The sequence below is a fragment of the Gossypium hirsutum genome, chromosome A09 (genome assembly GCF_007990345.1).
Source record: "Gossypium hirsutum isolate 1008001.06 chromosome A09, Gossypium_hirsutum_v2.1, whole genome shotgun sequence".
Lineage (NCBI taxonomy): Eukaryota > Viridiplantae > Streptophyta > Magnoliopsida > Malvales > Malvaceae > Gossypium > Gossypium hirsutum.
The window spans coordinates 23,337,031-23,358,311 of NC_053432.1; the positions used below are offsets into that span (position 1 = coordinate 23,337,031).

General features: G+C 31.3%; 1 protein-coding gene across 3 annotated transcripts; it reads right to left on the reverse strand.

The window, feature by feature from the left end:
• Window positions 1-8,477: 8,477 nt before the first annotated feature.
• On the reverse strand, window positions 8,478-9,383 carry LOC107890216 (heavy metal-associated isoprenylated plant protein 39). 3 transcript variants are annotated; one of them, XM_041077426.1, is made up of 3 exons: window positions 9,137-9,383; window positions 8,956-9,034; window positions 8,478-8,789 (listed from the first exon to the last, which is right to left on the reverse strand). In XM_041077426.1, the coding sequence occupies exons 1-3, from the start codon at window positions 9,143-9,145 to the stop codon at window positions 8,566-8,568; spliced, it is 312 nt and encodes a 103-aa protein (XP_040933360.1). In that variant the 5' UTR covers window positions 9,146-9,383; the 3' UTR covers window positions 8,478-8,565. The 3 variants fall into 3 exon arrangements, with proteins under 3 accessions (XP_040933360.1, XP_040933359.1, XP_040933361.1); XM_041077425.1 differs by having other exon boundaries at window positions 8,956-9,037; XM_041077427.1 differs by having other exon boundaries at window positions 9,112-9,300.
• Between the last annotated feature and the right edge of the window lie 11,898 nt (window positions 9,384-21,281).

Below are 21,281 nucleotides of genomic sequence, written 5' to 3' on the forward strand. Positions count from 1 at the left end.
ACCATACAATCGAAAACATTTAAACAATATAACATTCAATAACTTAAATGTATTATAAACCATTCAATCACTTACATTTTGCCCCTAAATCGAGCCCTCGAGGCTCTAAAAATAGTTTAAAGACAGTTCAGAACTAATTTGAAACAAAACAAAAAGTTACGGAAATAGAAGAAAAAATTGGAAACAAGGGTCACACGGCCTTGTGACATAGTCCTAGGCCATGTAACTTTCGAACAAAGGACACACAGTTATGTCCCAGCCCGTGTCCTTAACCTTGTGACTCACTTAGTAGGGTCACACGGTCATGTCACACTCCCGTGTGCCAGGCCGTGTAACTCTCTGAGTAGCCGCACACACTCGTGTGCCAGGCTGCTTGCTAGGCCGTGTAACTTACTGACTTGTACACTAAAAAACTCTCCGATGACACCATGTCGTGTCGCCAAGCCATGTGCCTCAGACAGCTATGTCACACATTTGTTTCCTAAGCTGTGTAAACCCAAAATGTACCTAAAATCAAACCATTACAAGTCCATTTCATACCTAATCACTTAAAATATATAGGCACACATTCAAGGGGTTCAAATATTTTTCAAACATACATAAACATGTCATTACAATCATATAATATTACCTAACCAATATGCCATTCAAAGGCACCACAATTGCATCAAACATCATTTACCAAATAAAGTTAACCTTACCTCATTTCTTGCATAAAGACCTAGTACAAATAAGTTCCAAAACACACCACAAATGACCATTATCAAGCTATTTTTGTAACTCCCCATACCTGAGACCGTCAACGGATTCGAACAGGAGGTGTTAACCGGCTTAATTCATTACTTAAACAGCTCAAACAATTTATTTTTAAAATTTCCATTCAAGCTGGCAATCTGCGTCACAATCATTTAAAAATTCATATCTCGAGTTCCAAAACTCGAAATCCAATTTCATAAATTTTTAATGAAACTAGACTCATATATATTTACTAATTTCTTTCTAGAATTTTTAGTCAGGCCAATTATTACAGTTTATTAGTTAAAGTCTCCCCTGTTTTAGGGTTCAACTTCTCTGACCTCTGTGTATTACGAATAAGATTTCTCTCTGTACAGAATTTCAATGACTATGACGTTTGTTTCTTTTAAAACTAGACTCAATAAGGAATCTGTGCATATAAATAATGTCTTCTAATTATTTTTTTACAATTTATGGTAAATTCTTAAAGTTAGAATAGGGGATCCAGAAATCACTCTGGCCTTGTTTCACAAAAATTCAAATATCTCATAAAATATAATTCATATACCTATTTTGTTCAATCCATATGAAAATAGACTCATTAAGCTTCGATTCCTTAACTTATTCATCATTTAATTCAATTTATACTATTTTTAGTGATTTTTAAAATTCACATCATTGCTACAGCAATATTCTGTTTTATAACAAATTTCACTTTACTATAGATTTCCATGGACTAAATAGCATTTTAAACATACATGGCATCAAATATGATTTAGATTGGCCATTCCAATGGTTAATCATTCACAAACCCTTTTCTTACCAAACCATAACCATGTCATAAAATCATTTACACAAAGTGAGTATTTTGCCATACGTGCCACATTCAAAATACACAAGCCATTTTACCAATTTAGGTCTTCGGATAGTGTGAACGAGTCTTCGACCTATCCTGATTCTCAAGCCGGCTTGTCAACAACTACAATGAATGAAAAGGAGGGGGTAAGCATAAATGCTTAGTAAGTTCACATGTAAATAGCAAGTAACATAATCATGCAATTCCACATAAAACATCATTTGCATAAACAACATCAAGACATTCGTGTTTCGTTTGCATTTAATATCTTTCTACGATTTCATCATACCAAGTTCTCAACTCGAGGATTTAAACACATACCTGTCAAATTTACTCATTCACCACACTTACCAATATGTCACCTTCGTTTTAGGCATTCTTCTCATTCACTTAAGATTCACCCGTTGAACACATCAGAATATAATTCGAATTCGCGAATTTCATGAACGTAAGTGCCATACCCACAGCTAGACAAACTCAATAGCCTGCGGAACTTATGTAGCCAAGCTACCATGTAACCCGCCCATAAGTGAACTTAGACTCAACTCAACTAGCTAGGGCGTTCGCATCCATAAGTGAACTCGGACTCAACTCAACGAGTTCGGATGCCTAGTTACATCTCACGAACTCGGACTCAACTCAACAAGTTTGGAACTCAAATATCCTAGTGACATGTCACTTGTATTCTAATCTATTCCTAAGGTTCAAACGAGATTTTTCCTCGATTACACATCTTTTCCTTCTTCCACGGAATATCGGAACCGATACTCGGTGATAGTTCATACTCATCAAGTAATTCACATAATTACATACTATTCAACAATAACCACAAAACATAACATTTCATGATAATAATAAGCATCATATCATATAAACAACATTAAAATGCTCAAAATGACAATTATGTTACTACATTTACACATGAACTTACCTCGATACAAAATATTAGCAATCGAGCCTATTCTTCGCAAACTTTGTTTTTCCCTCAATCGCGACTTGAATCTCATTTCTCTTGATCTCTAATGCCAAATTAATCTTATTTAATACATACATTCATCAAAAAAGGTCTTTAATACAAACTTTGGCAAAATTACATTTTTGCCCGTAAACTTTTGCATAATTACACTTTTGACCCTAGGCTCGGGAATTAAACTTCATCCCTTATTCTTATGTTTTATGACATGCTGATCATTTTTCCCTTCTATAGCAACATCAAATTCACACTCTAACATGCACTTATGACTATTAGGTATTTTTACCGATTAAGCCATTTTACTCGTTTTCACTTAAAACCGAGTAGTACAAGTTGTCTAACATAATTTAAAACCTCATATTCTATCATAAAACAGCAAAATACACAAATTTCACCTATGGGTATTTTTCCAAATATGAACCCTAGGTTGAATTATTGCTAGCATAAGCTTAATCGAGCTACGGGATTCTAAAAACGTAAAGAACGTTAAAAACGGGGCCTGGAATCACTTACTATGGAGCTTGGAAGCTTGAAACAAACCCTAGCTATGGAGAACCCTTGAAATTTCCGCCTAATGAAGAATATGGACAAAAATTAGCTTTTAATTTTATTTTGAATTCATTTTAATAACTAAATGACCAAAATGCCCTTCCTACTAAACTTTCCAAAAATTCCATCCATGTCCAATTTTTTTTTTGTCCATAGACTTAGAAATTGGTCAAATTTCTATTTAGGACCTCCTCTTTAATATTCCAAAACAATTTCATACTAAAAACTCCTAGAATGCATTTGCAAATTATTCGATTTAGTCCCTAATTTCAATTTAAGCACTTTAGGCATAGGATTTCATCACGAAATTTTCACACAATCATGCAATCATATCATAAACATCAAAATAATTATAAAATAATTATTTCTATCTCGGATTTGTGGTCACGAAACCACTTTTTCCGATTACGCCCTAATTCGGGATATTACAATTTCAAACATACCAAAACAACCTTATATACATGCACTTATAAATGACCAAAATGGCATACTTTGGTAAGACATTGCAATTACCAATTCAACATAAACTTCCAAATTACTATTACATAACATCCTATACAATTCAACTACATATTCATCTATATATACATGCCACTACCATAAGAGATACAAAAACTACAAACATAGATGGATAGTGTGAGCCGATTAATTGATCCTTCCAAAATGTTAGCAACGATTATCTACAAAACAATCACAAGAACCGGTAAACTTACACAACTTAGTAAAGATATAGTATAACATTTAATCTAAATACAATTAGATGAAATTAACATTCTATTTGATTTAGAGTTACCACAGTAAAAATAGGGGCACATAAGTGCATTCAGGGTTGCCAAAGTACAGTCAGGGGCACGTAAGTGCAATTAGGGGTATCAAAGTACAAATAGGGGTACATATGTACAAACAAGGGTACCAAAGTACAAACTGGGACACGTATGTGCAATCAAAGGTAACGAAGTATAATCAGGGGCACGTATGTGCAATCAGGGGTACCGAAGTATAATCAAGGGCACATATGTGCAATCAGCGGTACCAAAGTACAATCAAGGGCACATATGTGCAATCATACAATAATTTTCTATAAACATATTAATTAATGAATAATAATATAAGAATACAAATAAAAATTCATTTACGTATTGAAATACTATGAACTTACCTCGACAATTAAAGGCGTAGAAGTTAGATTAACTAATCCGTAGCTTTAGCATTAGCTTCTAGTATTCAATTTAATCCACATTTCATTTTAATCAAAATTACAATTTGCCTTTAACATTTTAATTGTTCACATTTTAATCCTTAAGCTTATAACTTAAATTCTTACCGTTTTAATCTAAATCCATGTTAATAAAAAAATGCAAGGGACTTTGAAACAACTCACATTTACTACAATTTCACAATAAAACCCTAGATTTTATATCTTTAACAAGTTAGTCCCTATTTCCTGAATTCATCAAAAATCACTTAACAAAACTTATTTATTTCTCAACAAGGACTCATAATCTATCAATTATCATCAAAATCATTCAAATTCATTCATGGCATAACCCTTAACCTTTATAATTTTACAAATTAATCCCTGGGCTAGCTAGATTAAGTTAAAAAGAACTCAAAAAACATAAAAATCATTAAAAACGGGGCTTGAGATCACTTACATGCACCAAAAGAAGCTTGGTTGAACCTAACCTTATCCTTCAATGGTGATTTTCAACAGTGTAGTGTAAAATTGAAGAAGATGAACACTTTTTTCTTCAGTTATTTTAGCTTTATATACCCATTTACCATTTTAACCTTTAAAAGTCATCATAATTTTATCAAAACCATATCTATAATTATCCACTAATTCATCAAATGGTATAATTACAATTCAAGTCCATCAGTATAAGATTTCATAGCTATTAGACCTTTTTAACTAATAGAACTCAACTTTTACACTTTTTACGATCTAGTCCTTTTCACTTAGCATGTATTATGAACTACGTGCGTATGGTACAGGCTAGAACAACACCATTTCAAACAGAGGATGGTGAGGCTTCAGGCTGAAATGAACCATGATTTACACAACTAGTTCAATAGCATGGAGTTGTATCAATGGGCTTAATGTTTCAATACAAGCCCTGCTATATGGTCACATGACCTCCAACTTTTTAGAGTTTGTTAATGTCGTCTTGAAGCATACATGAAATCTACCCATTTTAGTTATTTTCTCAACTACATTCTATATGCTAGAAACCTTGATCCCAAAAATGGGGTAGCAACAAGAAAATTAGTTAGTGGTGGGACAAGTTCACTACGAAGAGGATAGGAAGGCGTTGGCAGTCAAAGCACGAAGAGCGAGGTCAATTAATGTAAAACTATATTCCTAGCACTTGGAAACTTTCTAAATGATGAAGTCTATTGGTCGTTGAATGGGTATCCCGGCTAGGTCATATGGAGTTGATCTCTGAAACAGGCTATACGACTGCAAGAGGTTCAAGACTCTTTGGTACCCATGTTCACACGTCGTTGCAACATATGCATGGGCCAATGTTGATTGTGACCAATACATTGATTAGGTGTACACACTAGAACGCATGTAAGGTATTGTGGAAAACAAGTTTCCCACTTTCAGGGATGTCTCAACAAGGGAAGTGCCTTCACCTGCATTCAATTTGCTCCCAAACCTAGGGCTATGTAAGGTACTCAAAGGTCGTCTGCAGGCCACTAGGATTCGAAATGACATGGACTTAAGGGAGAAGGTTGAACCCAAATGTTGTGGTCTATGTAGAACATGTGGCCACAGTTGAAATAATTGCTCGCATTGAAACTTCCATCTTGGAAAATCGTTGCAATCAAGGTGAACATAAATTTATGTACCCGATGTTCAAATATATATGAATTAATTTTTTTACAAAATTGAGACAATATGCATTAAATTCATATACAGTAAGAACTTAAAATCATGATAAGAAAAATATTTGTTCTCATAAATTAATATAAAATATATGGTAAGTAAGATTTAGTATTAATTCAAACAATTTTTAATTCAAATAATTAAAAAAATAACTTTAAAATAAGGAAAAAAATTGTAAATAATTACAAGTAAAGTTACACTTACTTCACAATTTACATATATCAAAATTGATGGTTGGATGGAGTTGCCCGTGGGATGAAACATTGTGGTGCCCTTCATTGACGTCTAGGTTGTTTGCAATGGTCAATTGGGAGCTCAATGTTCTCCACACCCAAACTTGCATTCTCATCATCTATTAACGAACATTGGGGGTGTACCGATGTAACTCAAAAAATCGTATGACCCAAAGGTTTGACGCCTACCATCGATGTGACCAATCGGTCATGGCTACCTACCTTATGTACAACAACTTTTTCTTTTCACCAATTTTTTTCTATTTCAACTCTTTTTTTTCTCCCTGTCAGGCCCTTTTTTGAAAAAAAAACTCCAATGTGTCAAGTGACATCACTATAAAAATATTTTTTTGTATTTGTATAGTTTATGTTTCATATTTACAAAAATACTGGTATTTTTGGGTTTGTTTGGCCAGTTTACCTCTTTGAAAAGCATCTGAAGTAAGAGGTCTAGTCATGCCTCCTAGCATTGAACACCCTAATTTCGACCAAAAAAAAGTATTTTTATTTTAGAATTTTTTTAGTTTGCAAAATTTGATTAACTTAATTTTTCTTAAAACAATTATTTATTCAAACAAACCATATAAACTTGCTAGCATTTTGAAATGATAAAATTTAAAATTATTAAACACACTTGTAAGGTTGTAATTTAAGCTATTTAATTTAAAAAATATATTATAAAATTAGTGAAATACATAAATTCCTTTATAATAAAAGTTATTATTTTTTTAATTTTGATTTTTTTAGTGTTTTTCCAATTAAGTTGGTGTTTTGTTAACTTTCATAATAATATATAATTTATTTTTTTGGATTATAAATATAAATTTTGAAATAAAAAATGCTAAAATAATATTAACCATTTATTAATTATTCTAATTAAGCTTATTTAACATTATATATTAGAAAACTACTTGATTAATTTATTTAAAATTAAAAAATATAGTTTCTTTTTAAGATGCATTAGTTTAATTTTAATTTAATCTGAAAATAAATGTAATTTTTTTAGTATATATATAATACTTATATTTAAACACTTTACTGAGTTGGTGTCATCCATAACCGGGTCACCAACTCAATTATAAAATTAAAAAATTACTCTCTTTTTTTAAAAATTATAATAACATTATTATGATAACACTTTGTCTTTCAATATTTTTATATATTTTAAATAAAATAATTAAAAATTGCAAATTAAGAGATCAAACATTTGTTCAATAATATTAAAATACAAGTTCACTACCATTCCACCTATGTTCATTATTAAATAATTTTTAAAAGAAAATAATTTTAATATAAGTTATTTTTCTTTCACCTATATAGTAAGTGTGACAAAATCTAGTATTAGTTAAAATTTTAATGTTGATTTAAAATTACAAAATATAGTTTTTATCTGAACATTTAAATATATTAATATTTTTATCAAATAATTAATTGAAGTTATATGACAAGCGTTAAGATCATAAAGATGAAAATGTTTATTTTTTTTTATGAAAGTAATTGAAAATATACATGAACTAACGTTGATAATATTTTTAAGTTATTTCTAAATTAACAATAACTATAAAATTGCAATGAGAAAATTAATAAAAAGAAGATATGAAGGTTTTATATAAATAAATAAATAAAGGTGGAGGTGTTATTTATAACTTAAATCCCATCTCTCTTCTTCTAGATATAAAACTGTGCTACCTGTTATTATTTTAATTATGTCAATAAAGTTTTATTTTATTTTTCTTTACAAAACCTTATTTTACTTAATAGAATTGGATCGAATTGATCAGAAAAATTAGTTTAATAAAAAATTTATTCAAAAAGTGACTTTGAATCGGTTAGATTAAGGAATTGATAATTAAAGCAAAATTTTTAAATTTTTTTACTCTTAATAAATTTTAATTAAATTAATTAAACTAAATGGACCAATCAAAACAACAAAGTAACTGATTTAACCATAAGTACGATTTAAAAGAAATGGTATATATGTGATAAAAAGTAAAGATTTGAATTGATTTAACTAAAAAAAATTAACACAAATATTTTGTCAGAACAATAACTATAAATTAAATATATAAAAGAATTTAAAATTGTTTCTATGTAAACCGTAACATAACTTCAATTTGTTGAATAACATTAACTGGCAAATCTCTCGTACTCCAGCAATTAATTGCCTAGAAGCTAAAGATGATATTCAAGTTTATATTCCTAAACCAACCTCCATTTCACATTGTTCATTGATTTTGCTTGAGACAGGGACTTGAAGAAATTGTATCCATGCAATTCTTAAAAGCTTATTTCTATAGAAGAGAGACAATAGGATGATGGGAGATTTCTAATTTCCATTATTTTGCTCTTCCTTGACTTCTTTCTTCTCCTCGTTTTTCTCTTCTTTCTTTTCCTCTTTCTTTTCTTCCTTTTTCTCTTCTTTTGCAGGTCCTACTGATACTAAGTCCACTTTCCCTACTTTCTTCAACTTCTTCACCACCGCCACTGCGTCCATCTGCCCTATCACTGTAAGCTTCTGATCCTTTAGATCCGCCGCTATCGAATCAACCCCTGCCACCACAATTAAGCTTTTTCTAATTTCTACCAGAGACCCAATTTGTTAGGCTAAAACAAGTTTAGAGCAACACCCCCAATCAAGATTTTAATTTTGATAAAGACTAAGCTGATAAAGCATTTATTTATTTATGCATGCAAAACGTATGATGAAATGCCATACCATAGATATCTGCAGCAGCTTCTATGGCTTTTTGCTTTGTCTTCTCATCAGTCATGGTTAGAACTTTGAGAACCACCTTCTGCTAGAACAGTAAACATGAAACTCAGTGAAACAGACAAAGAGCGTAAACATGAAAATAACTTAACACAAATTTACCTGAGCCATTCTATAACAAATTTACCTGAGCCATTCTATCTGGTATGAGAAATAATTTGAAGCTTAAGCAAACTGGAAAATTAAAGGAATCATTGAATGAGGTGAAAGAGGAGTTTTTGGCGTTTTTAAATGATGAAATTTGAGGAGGTCCCTCGGTCACTGATTATGGCAGCTTTTTTTTTTTTTTTTGGTGTCAGTCTTGAGTCTTCAGGCTTTAAAATGGATGGCTATTACGTACCCTTACTGCTTGGCCACATGGGCCAATTTACTAACACACAACAAATGTTGGCTTGATTCGCCAAATTCATCACCTCCCAACTTAAAATTTGCCTGTTTTTCAAATAAATTAAACGCATAATGATATTTTTCATTTCCAACATTGTTAAAAGAGTTATTTTAGTTCCTCAAAAGTTTTCAGCCTTTTTTCACCTTTCAACTCACACTACTTGTTAAAATTACTCAAAATGAATGGAAACTTAACGGAACGCTAAGTTGCTGAGGTGATGCACTGAATGTCAGTTTCATTTAACACGTGGATATTTACGTTTGCTTGGAGGAAAAATGTGGGAAATTAGAAGAAAAAAAATTGCATAAAAACAATTTGTACAAAAAAAACCCTTAAAATCAATATTCCCCAAATTTTCTTGTCGTAAAACCTAACTCCCACTCTAAAAATTTTCCGATCTGAAAAATACTCCAAAAAATCTCAAAAAACTTCTTCAATAATCAAGCATAGATCGGATCGTGAAATCGTTTTCCTTCAATTACCCTTAACGCTAGCAAAGTTGGTTGAATGGATAACAGTAGGAAGGAAACTCTTGGGACGAAATCGAAAAGGGAGTACATATTTGACAGGGGAAGAAATAAGATGTTATTGCAAGAAATTAGCACCACATGAGACGTCGTGGAGTGATGTTAACCTAGGAAGAAGGTTCTACAATTGTAAAGATTTTCGAGTGTAATATTCTATACCTGTCCCAATCATCGGGTCCGAGCTACAAGATGCCACATCTATTGTCAGAGCAACTACGATAAATTAAATACACAATATAACCATTTAAACATGCAAATAGTGAAATACACAATCATAATACAATACTTACTCATTCTTAGGTCTTAAACGAGCTTAGGAAAGCACTTTTGCTAACCCGAGATTGAATTAGGACCAAATTGTAAATATTGTAAAATAACGAGTAGATATTGTGACACAACTTACTAACTATGTCTTTTTGCGACGTGACCGTTTGTTTGCAAATGGTCCAAAATGGTACCAACTTGCTTCACCTAAAAATCAATTTTTATCAACATCATTCACTTATTTAGCCAAAATGTCATTCCCAAATGTTCATTTCTAACATATCTCTTCATTTACATATACATTTGTATTTCATAAGTATACATTCTATATTAAACACTTATGGAAACTTCAAACCACTTAACAAATAGACATATGCATTCATATATGGTCACGAATATTTCATCATATGTAAACCATTTAAGTGTCAAATTCATATATATACTATCCAACCATTTGAATATTTCTAATTCACCAATACTAGATTCAAATATTAACATGATTATGTATTATGCCAAAAATTGACTCAACTTAGGTACATGCTATATATTTAGTAAAACGAGACTATACAAACATTGTTAAGTTGAGGTTCACTGGCTGGATGTTGGAATTCACTTCTCGTAACCTCAAGATTCACCTATACCCACACACAGAATAAACAAATCATACATTGAGTGGTAAAGGCAACGATGTCAAAAACTTGATGTCCACGAAACCAACTAAAAATTCGACAAAGGCAAGTGCACCTATCAATTAATAGTATAGCTATGGTGAGCACATATATCATTCCAACAAATACTAAAAGTACTAGTAATTAGCGTCTTTCTATTATTTAACTGAAAAATTGAAGTGATTGATTAAAAACTAAAAGTAACTAATTAAATTACCTAAAGAACACAAAAAAGAACAAATCGGAAAAATAATCGAGTAAACAACCAAGAAGCGAAACAATACCTAGGAAAGAATCCACCTAGATTCATCTATTATTATCAATCTGAATTAAACAATTTCTTCGTTTAGTATCTTGATCCGTAGAAATCCCTAAATTATGCTAATATCTCTCTTCAATACTAAGAGCAAATGACTCTAGGTTGATTAATTGAAATTTATTTCTAATTAAAACAACTATTGTTGCGTTAACTCGATCTATGAATACCCCTATTAAATTTGACTCTAATCCGATAGATTTATGTCGTCCTATTTCTAGGTTTGTGTGCAACTCCACTCAAATATGCTAAATCTACTCTCAAATAGGGTCTATTCCTCCTCTGATTCAAGCATATCAAACATGGATTAATAGTCCGAAAATATTAAACCAAGAATTAAGCACACATAATTGAGAACATGATCCAAGTATTTATTGCGTAAAACATAAATCAAAAGACAGAATCCATCCTAGGGTTCATCTCCCTAGATATTTAGAAAATTAATTCATAATCACAAATAAAAACAAGTAACACCCCAGAATTCTTAGTTTTGCGTTTGTGAAAATGTGACATAACTCTGTATTTGCTTCAATAGTTAAGTGTTCTAGGTGTGTGTGTGTGAGGCCTCAAGTTCAAGCCTTACCTTTAGAAAATTTTGTTATTTTTGGAAATTAAGCCTACCTTTGGTCAATGGACTTATATTTAATTTTTTGTACATCCACATCAGAATGGGCCTGCTGGTCTGGTGATTAGGTGGAGTGTGAGTTTGTTGAAGGTCTTGTGTTCGAATCCTTGCGCGAGTGAAGGAGTTTTATTTTTGCTTTGCTGATTGATGTGAGTTTGCTGAAGGTCTTGTGTTCGAATCCCTGCACGAGCAAGGGAGTTTTACTTTTTCTTTGTCGATGGATAGTAGTTTAGTGGTATTGGGATTCTAGGGTAGCTAGATGTGATTTAGTAGGAAGTTATTAGAATATTTGAGGGAATTTTTATGTTATTTTTCAAAAAAATATCATTTATCTCTCATCATTTATAGAATTTCTGACGCCATTTTTTCCTCTCTCTCTGTCGAATTCCGCCTTTTCCTCTTTTCTTTTTCTCCTTTTCCCTTTCGATTTCTTTTTAAATCTATTTTCGTTTGTGCAACGTATTGTTTCGTGTGGTGTTTGGTAAGTGCTTCGAAAGCTTTATGTAATGGTTGGATGTTTGATTATGTTAATGATGTGTATTTTGTACTTAAGAGTAGATCTAAGGGCTAGGGACTTCCCCGTTGGCACTGTAGTTATGCGAAATCATCGTACTCGCTTTAAGGTAAGGTATTTGGTTGTTTATTGTATTGTAGGAAGACTTGGTTTCAATTTTAATTTCGTTTTAAGTGAATAACACAGTGGTTTGTTGGCGAATTATAGGTTCTGGTGGTCTTGGGACGGCTTTGGCATAAAATTGAACCAGGTGTGTACCCCGAAACGCAAAAATTAAGCTTTTAAAAAAATTCAAAAAAGGCCACTGTTGACGCCACACGGGCGTGTGGTCACCCATATGGTAGGCCGTGTGTGTCAACACAGTCATGTATCTACAAAGACCAGGCCGTGCACAGGACAAGGCCGTGTGATGGCCAAGGTGTGACCGTGTGGACCACATGGGCTACTCCAAATTAGGTGTATGGGCCACAGGGCATGTGGGCCCATAAGGGCACGCCACGCGGGCGTGTAATATCTAGGCTAGGCCGTGTGATCCAAACGGGCAAGGCCAATCTCAGCTGTGGGCCTACACGGGCAGGCCACATGGGCATGTGGGCCCATTATACTTAAATTTTTTGTAGGGTCGCATGGGTCATCCTAATCGACTGTGGACCTATCGTAGGGTCAGTAAAAGTTTACTAAACCCTGAATCTATATGTTCTATTAGACTGATGCACTGTTGTAAGCATGCCTATATTTGTTATATGTTATCTGTTTGTAGAAGCATGATTTTTGAGTCAAATCTATATGCATGTCTGTTAATGTGATTGGGGTAGGATGATACATATAAATATATATGATGGAGGAAGTGTTCTAAAAGGCATATCATGCCTAATATCTGACAGCACAGCTGCATTATATCTGATATATGCCGCATTGGTACAACGTGATGTGTAGGGTTGGATGGGTGTTTTAAACCCCACATGGTGTGTAAGGATGGTTGGAGATGGTTGTAAAGGCTAGGAGTAGGATTCTGTTTTCTAATTGCATGTCTGTAACTAAATCTATATCTGAAATAGGCTTTGGTCCGTATTCGTATTTGTATCTGTGTCTGACATGAGCTCAGGCCCGATTGTGAATCTGTTTGATTTGTGATATTTTGTATGTATACATGCTTAACTTTGTTGGGTTACACACTGAGTTTACGTAAACTCACCCATTTTCTATTTGTTTGTACAAGTAACCCACAGTCTTAGGCGGATTGGTGCTGCGAAGCCCTTCGATGACCATACATTCAAATTGAACTTTGCTACGGTTGTATTTCTTTAATCTGGATTATGCTGATTTTATGTGATTCAGACTTTTCGGGCTATTTTCCTTTTTATCTTGGATTTTACTAACATTTTAATGATTTATAACTGCCAATCACGATATAGCTTGGTTTTCATTAAAAAATAAGGTTTATCTAAAATCTTGAATGGTTTCCTAAAAATAATGTTTTTACCTAAGCTTCCGCTAAAATGATACGTTTTAAGACAAGTCAATTAGTGATATGTATGTTTTGAATCAAATAAAAGCAATTAAAGGTTTTACCGAGTTAGCTCTATTTTCAAAATTCTTACCGTGTGACATCGTCAGATTCGGCCATAACGTCTAGGTCGGGTTTGGGGTGTTACAAAACATCTCAAAGACAGTATAACCACAATAAACAAGAAAACCCATAATAAACTTCAAAGAAATTAAAAGGAGATCTTCAAGCTTGATGGAAATCTGCTTCAAAGTCGCCTTTAATGGATTTTTTCGAGTTTTTTCTTCAATATTCTATGATGGCTTACTCCCTCTTCTTATATTTTGTATATAAATAGGTCTTAGAATGCCCAAAAACCTAAAATTTTATTTTTTTTGCTTGTTTGGAGTACAGTTCTCGATTTTCACACGGTCTGGCACATGGCCGTATAACAGCTAGTGTGGCTCCTGAAACTTGTTCCAATTTTTCAATTTTCGCTTGTTTTTCTCTCCTTTTACTCCAAGATGCTCTCCTAAGCATAGAAATATGAATCTAAAGGATTAGGAGCATAAAATTCAACATTTTACATTGAATAATTATCCAAAAATGCATTAAGATCGAGATTAAAACATGTTACTTTTAGCACTTATCAATTCAAGTCAATTAAGCAATTACAACACCATACACATATATAGGCATATAACATTTTTATTAACATCTATTAATAAACTAAAACATTTATCATTCTTGTATCAAAACCAAGATTATACACAATTTCTATTAACCGAATCCATGAACTATCACCATTAACAATCATAATAACATAACATATTGTATCATGTACTTAACATTAAGGTAATCAATTCAAATTCAAATTCAAACATTTATATATATATCATTATCCCATTTTATAATTGAATCTATTGATTCGCCATGCTTCTATATTGGCCCTCCAAGCTTTTATAAGCACTTTTCATGAATAACCAATTTTATTAAATATAACCAATTATATTTCTGCAGAACGATCTAATTTTATTAAATAAAAATCTAACTTTAATTAATTTTACAAATTTAGTATCCAAGATGGATAACCAAATCTTCATATACATTCATTTTAATAGAGTAATTTTACAAACAGTTGTTGGTTTTTTATATGAATCTCGCTAGCAAATAGGAATGAAGTTTAATAAGAATGTGTCTATTGATGATATGATAGAAAAGATAGTGACAAAATTGGTCAGCGTTGTGGGAGGAGGATGTCAAGACTATTCTACAAATTTCCAGTTTTGTCAAATCCTATCAAATTGACCGATATGAGACTTTTAGATGATGAAGACATGGAGACAATGGTCGCACTTTATTGCCTAAATGGGAGGGTCAACATTGAATTGGTTGAGTTGTTTGATGATTTAGTAGATGTGGAGCTCGTTCAAGATGTCACTCCATTAAGTCAACAATATGGAGTTCAAGTCCTGTGTACAGGGTTTCTAAGATCGTTTGCCGATAGTCGATTGTCTATACAGGAGTTTGACATTGATCTTAATTTTATGGATAGAACAGTACGGTAGTGGAGCTATATTGACATGGGCTGAAAATCCACACCATGCTTGGATTACATATGACAACCTTTATTTGGGTCCTCGTTTACAGATACATCCCATCGTGATTGAGACTGATGCAGATGATGAAGATAGATCTGATAATAATGGTCATTCTAATCATGAGGATGAAGATTTTAATGACCCACTAATAGATTTCCAGCCGTTGAGGTTGTTGGTGGTTGGAGATATAAAACTAGAGCATTTATTTCACCTGCAACTGCAAGTATTGATACCTCCAAAAAGGGTATCGATATTTTTTATCATAAATGCTAATTCAGTGACCGTTGGAATGAAATAATCGATACTTCAAAAATATTTTATCGATACTTCCTGGAATAGGTATCGATATTGGATCGATACTTTGTAGGGTTTATGAGAAACAAAATAAAATTTTGGTATCGTTTTTAAGAAAGGTATCGATTATTTTCAAAAAGTATCAATACTAAAAACATGGTATTGATAATTTTTAAGGTTTTAACAGAATTCCTTTTTGGTCTCGATTTTTCTAAGGGTATGATATTTCAAAAAATTATCGATACTTGGCCAAATAGTATCGATATTTTTTGGCCTAGAGCAATTTTGACTTGTTTGAAAATCATTTTGATGTGTTAAAATGATTTTAACTTAATTGAGATCATTTTGACTTGGTTAAATCATTTTCACTTGATTTTAAAATTGTTTCAAAATTTTCAAAGAGTTTAATGTAAATATTCAATATTTCATTTATTAGAATTCAAATTTAAAAAATATTTTATCATTTTGACCCTTATACTTGCGGACCGTTGTTCCATTTTTATCTATTTTACTGTATTATTTCTAGTCTAGACATTTGCATGTTTGGTGGCGATCAAGACCCGAATTCAATTCCCCTTTCCTTTGTAATTTTTATTTATTGTATTTTTGCCCAAAACCTTAGCTATTGTCGCCCTATGCTTCTAAACCTTAGTATATAGCATTTTTTATTTGTTATCAGCCTATTTTTACTCTCATTTTATTATCTATTGTCATCCCACTCTTTTCTTCCTCTCTTTCACTTTACTTTTCTCTCCTTTCTTCTCCATTGTGCTGCCCCATCAACATTAGTTGTGCTCCATGCCACATATTGTTGTTCCCTTTTTGCTTTTCATTCATTCTCTATTTAAGGTCAATTATTGTTGCTCTTTTATTCCATTGTTGCTGTCATTTTGATCTCCTTTGCTACCATTTTTCCTTCATTATTGACATATCTCTTAAGGTTTTCTACACTCTCTCTTTCTTTTCACTTGTTGCTGTTTTTTTTCCCACCATTGTTGTACATTTTTGCTTCATTTTTACTCATCTTTTTCTTTCATTTTTGCTGTTGATTTTTTTCCATTGCCACACCCTTTTTGCCTACTTTTCTTTCATTTTTATTGCTGAAATCAGCCTCATGTCTTGGCCGACTGAAGTGTTCATCCATTTTCTATTTATTCGTTGTTTCAGATCTAGAAACCAGGAAGTGTAAATGAAGCTTTTTAAATCTTATCTAAGTCATTTTTCTCCTTTTTCATATTTTGTAATGAACGATTGATGCTTTTAATGGTCGAATCTAACATGTCCCTTTCTTTTTGTGTTTTGATTGATTCAAGATCCAAATCCAAATCTATACAGATCAGTAATAACATCATAAATTTGTTTGCAATCCTGTCATAAGCCAAATGGAGTAAGTATTAATCCTTAACTTTAGATTTGAATTTTTTGATGTATTTCCTTCTTTGGTCGAATCTTGTATGGGTGATTGAAGATTGGTTTAGTCGTGTTTTGTATGTATCACGTATAGATTTGATCAGGATCTGTCTAGATCTAAACGATGGAGCTACAAGATAGCATTAGTATTTTGGTTTCGCGATTAATTAGGTGTGGGTCTTATCTTTGGGTGTTTTGATGTTTATTGAAATTAAGTATTGTGCATGTTGATCAATTATACATATTAATTTGTGCATGGCTAAATGGCCTTGAGTTGGATTAGGGGTTGTCGATTAAGGTAAGTACTAAAAGGGTAATGGCAGAATGTTTAAGGGCCTTTATTGTGATTAAGTAAATGTCTAAGTGTCGAAAGAAATTACTAATTGTACACCTTATGTATTGTATGATGTGTTATTGTTTATTGGTTGCATGAATAAGCATGCCACTAAATTTTACTGTATATATTGGATGCAAAGCATGTTAAGCATGTCACTATTATTGGTTTTGTTACTCATTAGTATGATATGGTATATTATTAGTTTGTCATATTGCATTGCATAAGTTTGGGATTGATTGTGCGACAGCAGAGTTCCATAGAATATTGACAGTTTATCGCATTATTGTTTAGCAGTATATTTGCGCCCCCGGAGTATTGTTGGAGTACTGGTGACTTATCGCAACTTACAAGGAGCTTGTCTGCAAATTATTTGCAGTTTCAACTACATATTTTTACTGGTGGTTTATCCACATCAAGCTTCAACTCTTATTGTTTTCGTGTTTAGATGATGGGCTTTGGGGAACTTATGGTGTGTAGTGGATGGATGGGAATGACTTTTTGCATTGTTTCATATGAGTATGCCATTTACAAAATATTGTCATGCCATGATTTACTATATAAATTATTTTAATGGTTGTATGCTTCATTGACTGATCATATGGCTATAAAATATTTTTGGTATACTTAGACTCACACTAAGCTTTTCAAGCTCACCCCCCTTTAGTTTGCTTTTTATAGATAGCCCATAGGTTAGGATTGAAGTCAGCAATTCGGAGGTCTCATCTCGGATTTTCAGTTGATAAAGTATTTTTAATTTTACTCTACTTATTTTGGTTTTATTTTTGGGACTGAAAATTTTGTTAATTTGGATTGTGGAATAAGTTGTTTTTATTTGTTTTTGCATGCATGGTATTTTGGATAAAAATCTAACAAATGTAATAATCGAATTAATATGGCTTAAAACACAGATTTTCTTACAAAAATTAAAGCAACACTTTTTCTCTTGCAAAATGGTGAAACGTATTTTTCTAAAGGTTTACTGACAAAATCAATTAAGGGTTTTTATTTTCAAATGACACGTCTTTCGAATAAATTGGACTTAAATTATAGATTACCTAACAATCGAATGTTTTTTAATAAACCTAAGACAACCGCACTAAGCTTTCTGTAAATTGATCAAAATAGTGGTTTTTAAACCTAACGAACTTACTTGACTATTTCGATGGCTACTGTGGTCTTCAGAATTTGGCCGTAACATCTAGACCGAGTTTGAGAGGTTACAATTGAGGAGTCTTCTTTTAGTGCTACCTTTGAAAATAATGAGATATGTTAACAAGAAACTTTTTTCAATGCCATTTGTGAAGAAAGTTTATGTGATCCTATGCTTATTGTTGAGATTTCCTCTAGAGATAAAGAAAGTTGTGATGATAAATTCATTGTTCAAAATTTTTTGTGAGGGGTTAAAAGGAAGTAATGATTTATGTAAAAAGACTGAGAGAAGAAATTTTAAGCAATAAAAGTTAATTTGATAGTCCAACTTTGGCGAGTGGGAATTCCTATGAGGTAAAATTAGAGAATGCAATTCTCATTGAAAAAGAGAAAGCAAAGAAAGAAACAATCTATACAAAGGAGAGGAATGATTATGTTTTGAATTTATCTAGTAGACTTGTTTCTTTCTTTAAGAAATTTGTTGATCCTTTGAGAGGAGCTCAATTAAACCATTCTACCTATGAGGAAGATTATTTCTTGTTTGGCCAAAGACAAGGTTTGAGGATGAATCTTTTTGAGGAAAAGGGGAACGATACATGCACATATGGTGTGAAATTGATTAAATTCCATTTATCGAAGATGTTAATTTTCAAGTTTGAAAAATCAATCGACTTGCAATGACTTTTTGGATGGGATCCAGACATTTCTAGGTTGAGATGTCTTCATAACATTCGAATATTTATCTTTTAACTTCAAAACGCACCTTTAATCACCTGATTTCAAGTGCAGGAGCTCAAGTTATAATTATTTTAGTGAAGACGACACGAGCATAATTTTTGGATGGGATTATTATGGGAAATTACGAGTTTCGAAGTTTAATTCAAGTTTAAGTCATATTAGGTTTAATTTTTAGGCTTAATTTTGATTATATATGAGTCTAATATTGTATCTATTAGGTTTTATATTTTTGTTATTTATTTATACCGAATTTTAGGATATATTTTAAGTATTTTAAGAGTTATATGTTTCTTAGTTAATAAGAAAGTTTAGTTCTACTAAAACTACTTATTGTTTAGATTTATTAGAGTTTCATTATAATTGAGAGTTTTATTTAGATGTAATTAACTAGCCTATATAAAAGCCTCTTCATTAATCATTCTATGATTCATTCATTCATTGATAAAATTTTCAACTCTTAGAGTTAATTTCTTTTTTGCAAGATTGCTTCTTTTTTATTTTCTTAAAGGAATCATGTGAATCTATTCTTCATCCTTCAATTTGCCAAAAATTATTTTTTGTAGGGTTAATTAGAGCTATTAATTAAATTTTTTAGGGTTTATATTTCAAAGGATTTAGATAGACAATTGTCTTCTATCCATATCCATTAGTTTATTCAATCCATCTTTCACCTTTTAATTTCCTTTTTCTTAATTTATTTATGTTTTGAATCTTTATTTTTTTTCTTGAATTTCTTCTTTTAGTTATTTTAGTTTTATTTGTTTTTAAATCTATTGTTTCTTCTTTCAGGTCATATCAAAATTTTTTTCCGAATCGAACAACTTGAATACGATCTTGATCCGCTGTCCCAATCATATGTGCTAGTTGCACTAGCTTTTTTAGTCTAATTTTAATCACACTGATCGAAACATTATACATCAATTGGTGTGTGGATAATGTTAAAAGATATATAAAATTATTATTTTTACCATTCATAGTTATAAATAATAAAAACTTTAATGAGTTAGTTTTTCAACTTTAAACTTTAATTAAAGTGAAATTAGAAACTTCAATGTTCAAACTTCACCAGCACTGTGTATGTTTTTATTAAATTTTCATTTTATTTGTTTAAAAGGTAGGATTTAAGTTTATTCTATTAATAAAATACTTATAGTTATTAATAAAAAGGTAGAATTTAAATTTATTTTTCATAAAAATATTAATATAAAATAATTATAACTATAAGTATTTTATTAGTAATTTTTATTAAATTATACTTATTATTTTAGATAATTATCAGATATAGTTATAAATGAATTAAATCAAGTTTTAGCACTATAATTAAATACATTAGCAAGGTATTTATTATTTAAGTAGCATTTAAAGAATCATCAGAAAAAAACAACATTTAGTATTATTCTATATGTTTTGTGTTCTTCATAAAAGAAAGTTTGATTTTCATTCTTATTTGATATACTTAATTTTTATTATTTTATTATTTGATATTTAATAATACTTTATTATTTGATATTAGTAGTCATTTTTATGAAGTTAAACAGAGGATTGAAAGATAAAATACAATTAATTGCATTAAAAATTAAATAAGTTTACAAATAAGAATCATTGTTGATCAAAGATGATGACAAGAATAATAGATTAAAGAATAAGATAAAAAAATATACTTTTGTAATATTATTAGTACTTAAAAAATATTTGTATTGTTTTTTTTCAAGTTAATTGTAACACCCCCACGCCCGAAACCGTCACCGGAGTCAAGTTTGAGGTGTTACTAAACTTATCTTGCCTTTTAAACAACTCTAAACCACTTATTTTAATTTTCGGAATAAACTATTTTTCTGTGTCATGGTTGCTTAAAAATTCATTTCTCAAGTTTCAAAACTCGAAATTAAGATCCGTAATTTTTTCCTGAAACTAGACTCATATATCTATCTACTAATTTTTTTTCTAGAATTTTT

Excerpts from the sequence above, each read along its gene's own strand:
- LOC107890216 (XM_041077425.1), bottom strand. Across the intron at positions 8,790-8,955 it reads AGCTGCTGCAGATATCTATG|GGGTTGATTCGATAGCGGCG; the intron begins GTATGGCATTTC and ends TTGTGGTGGCAG.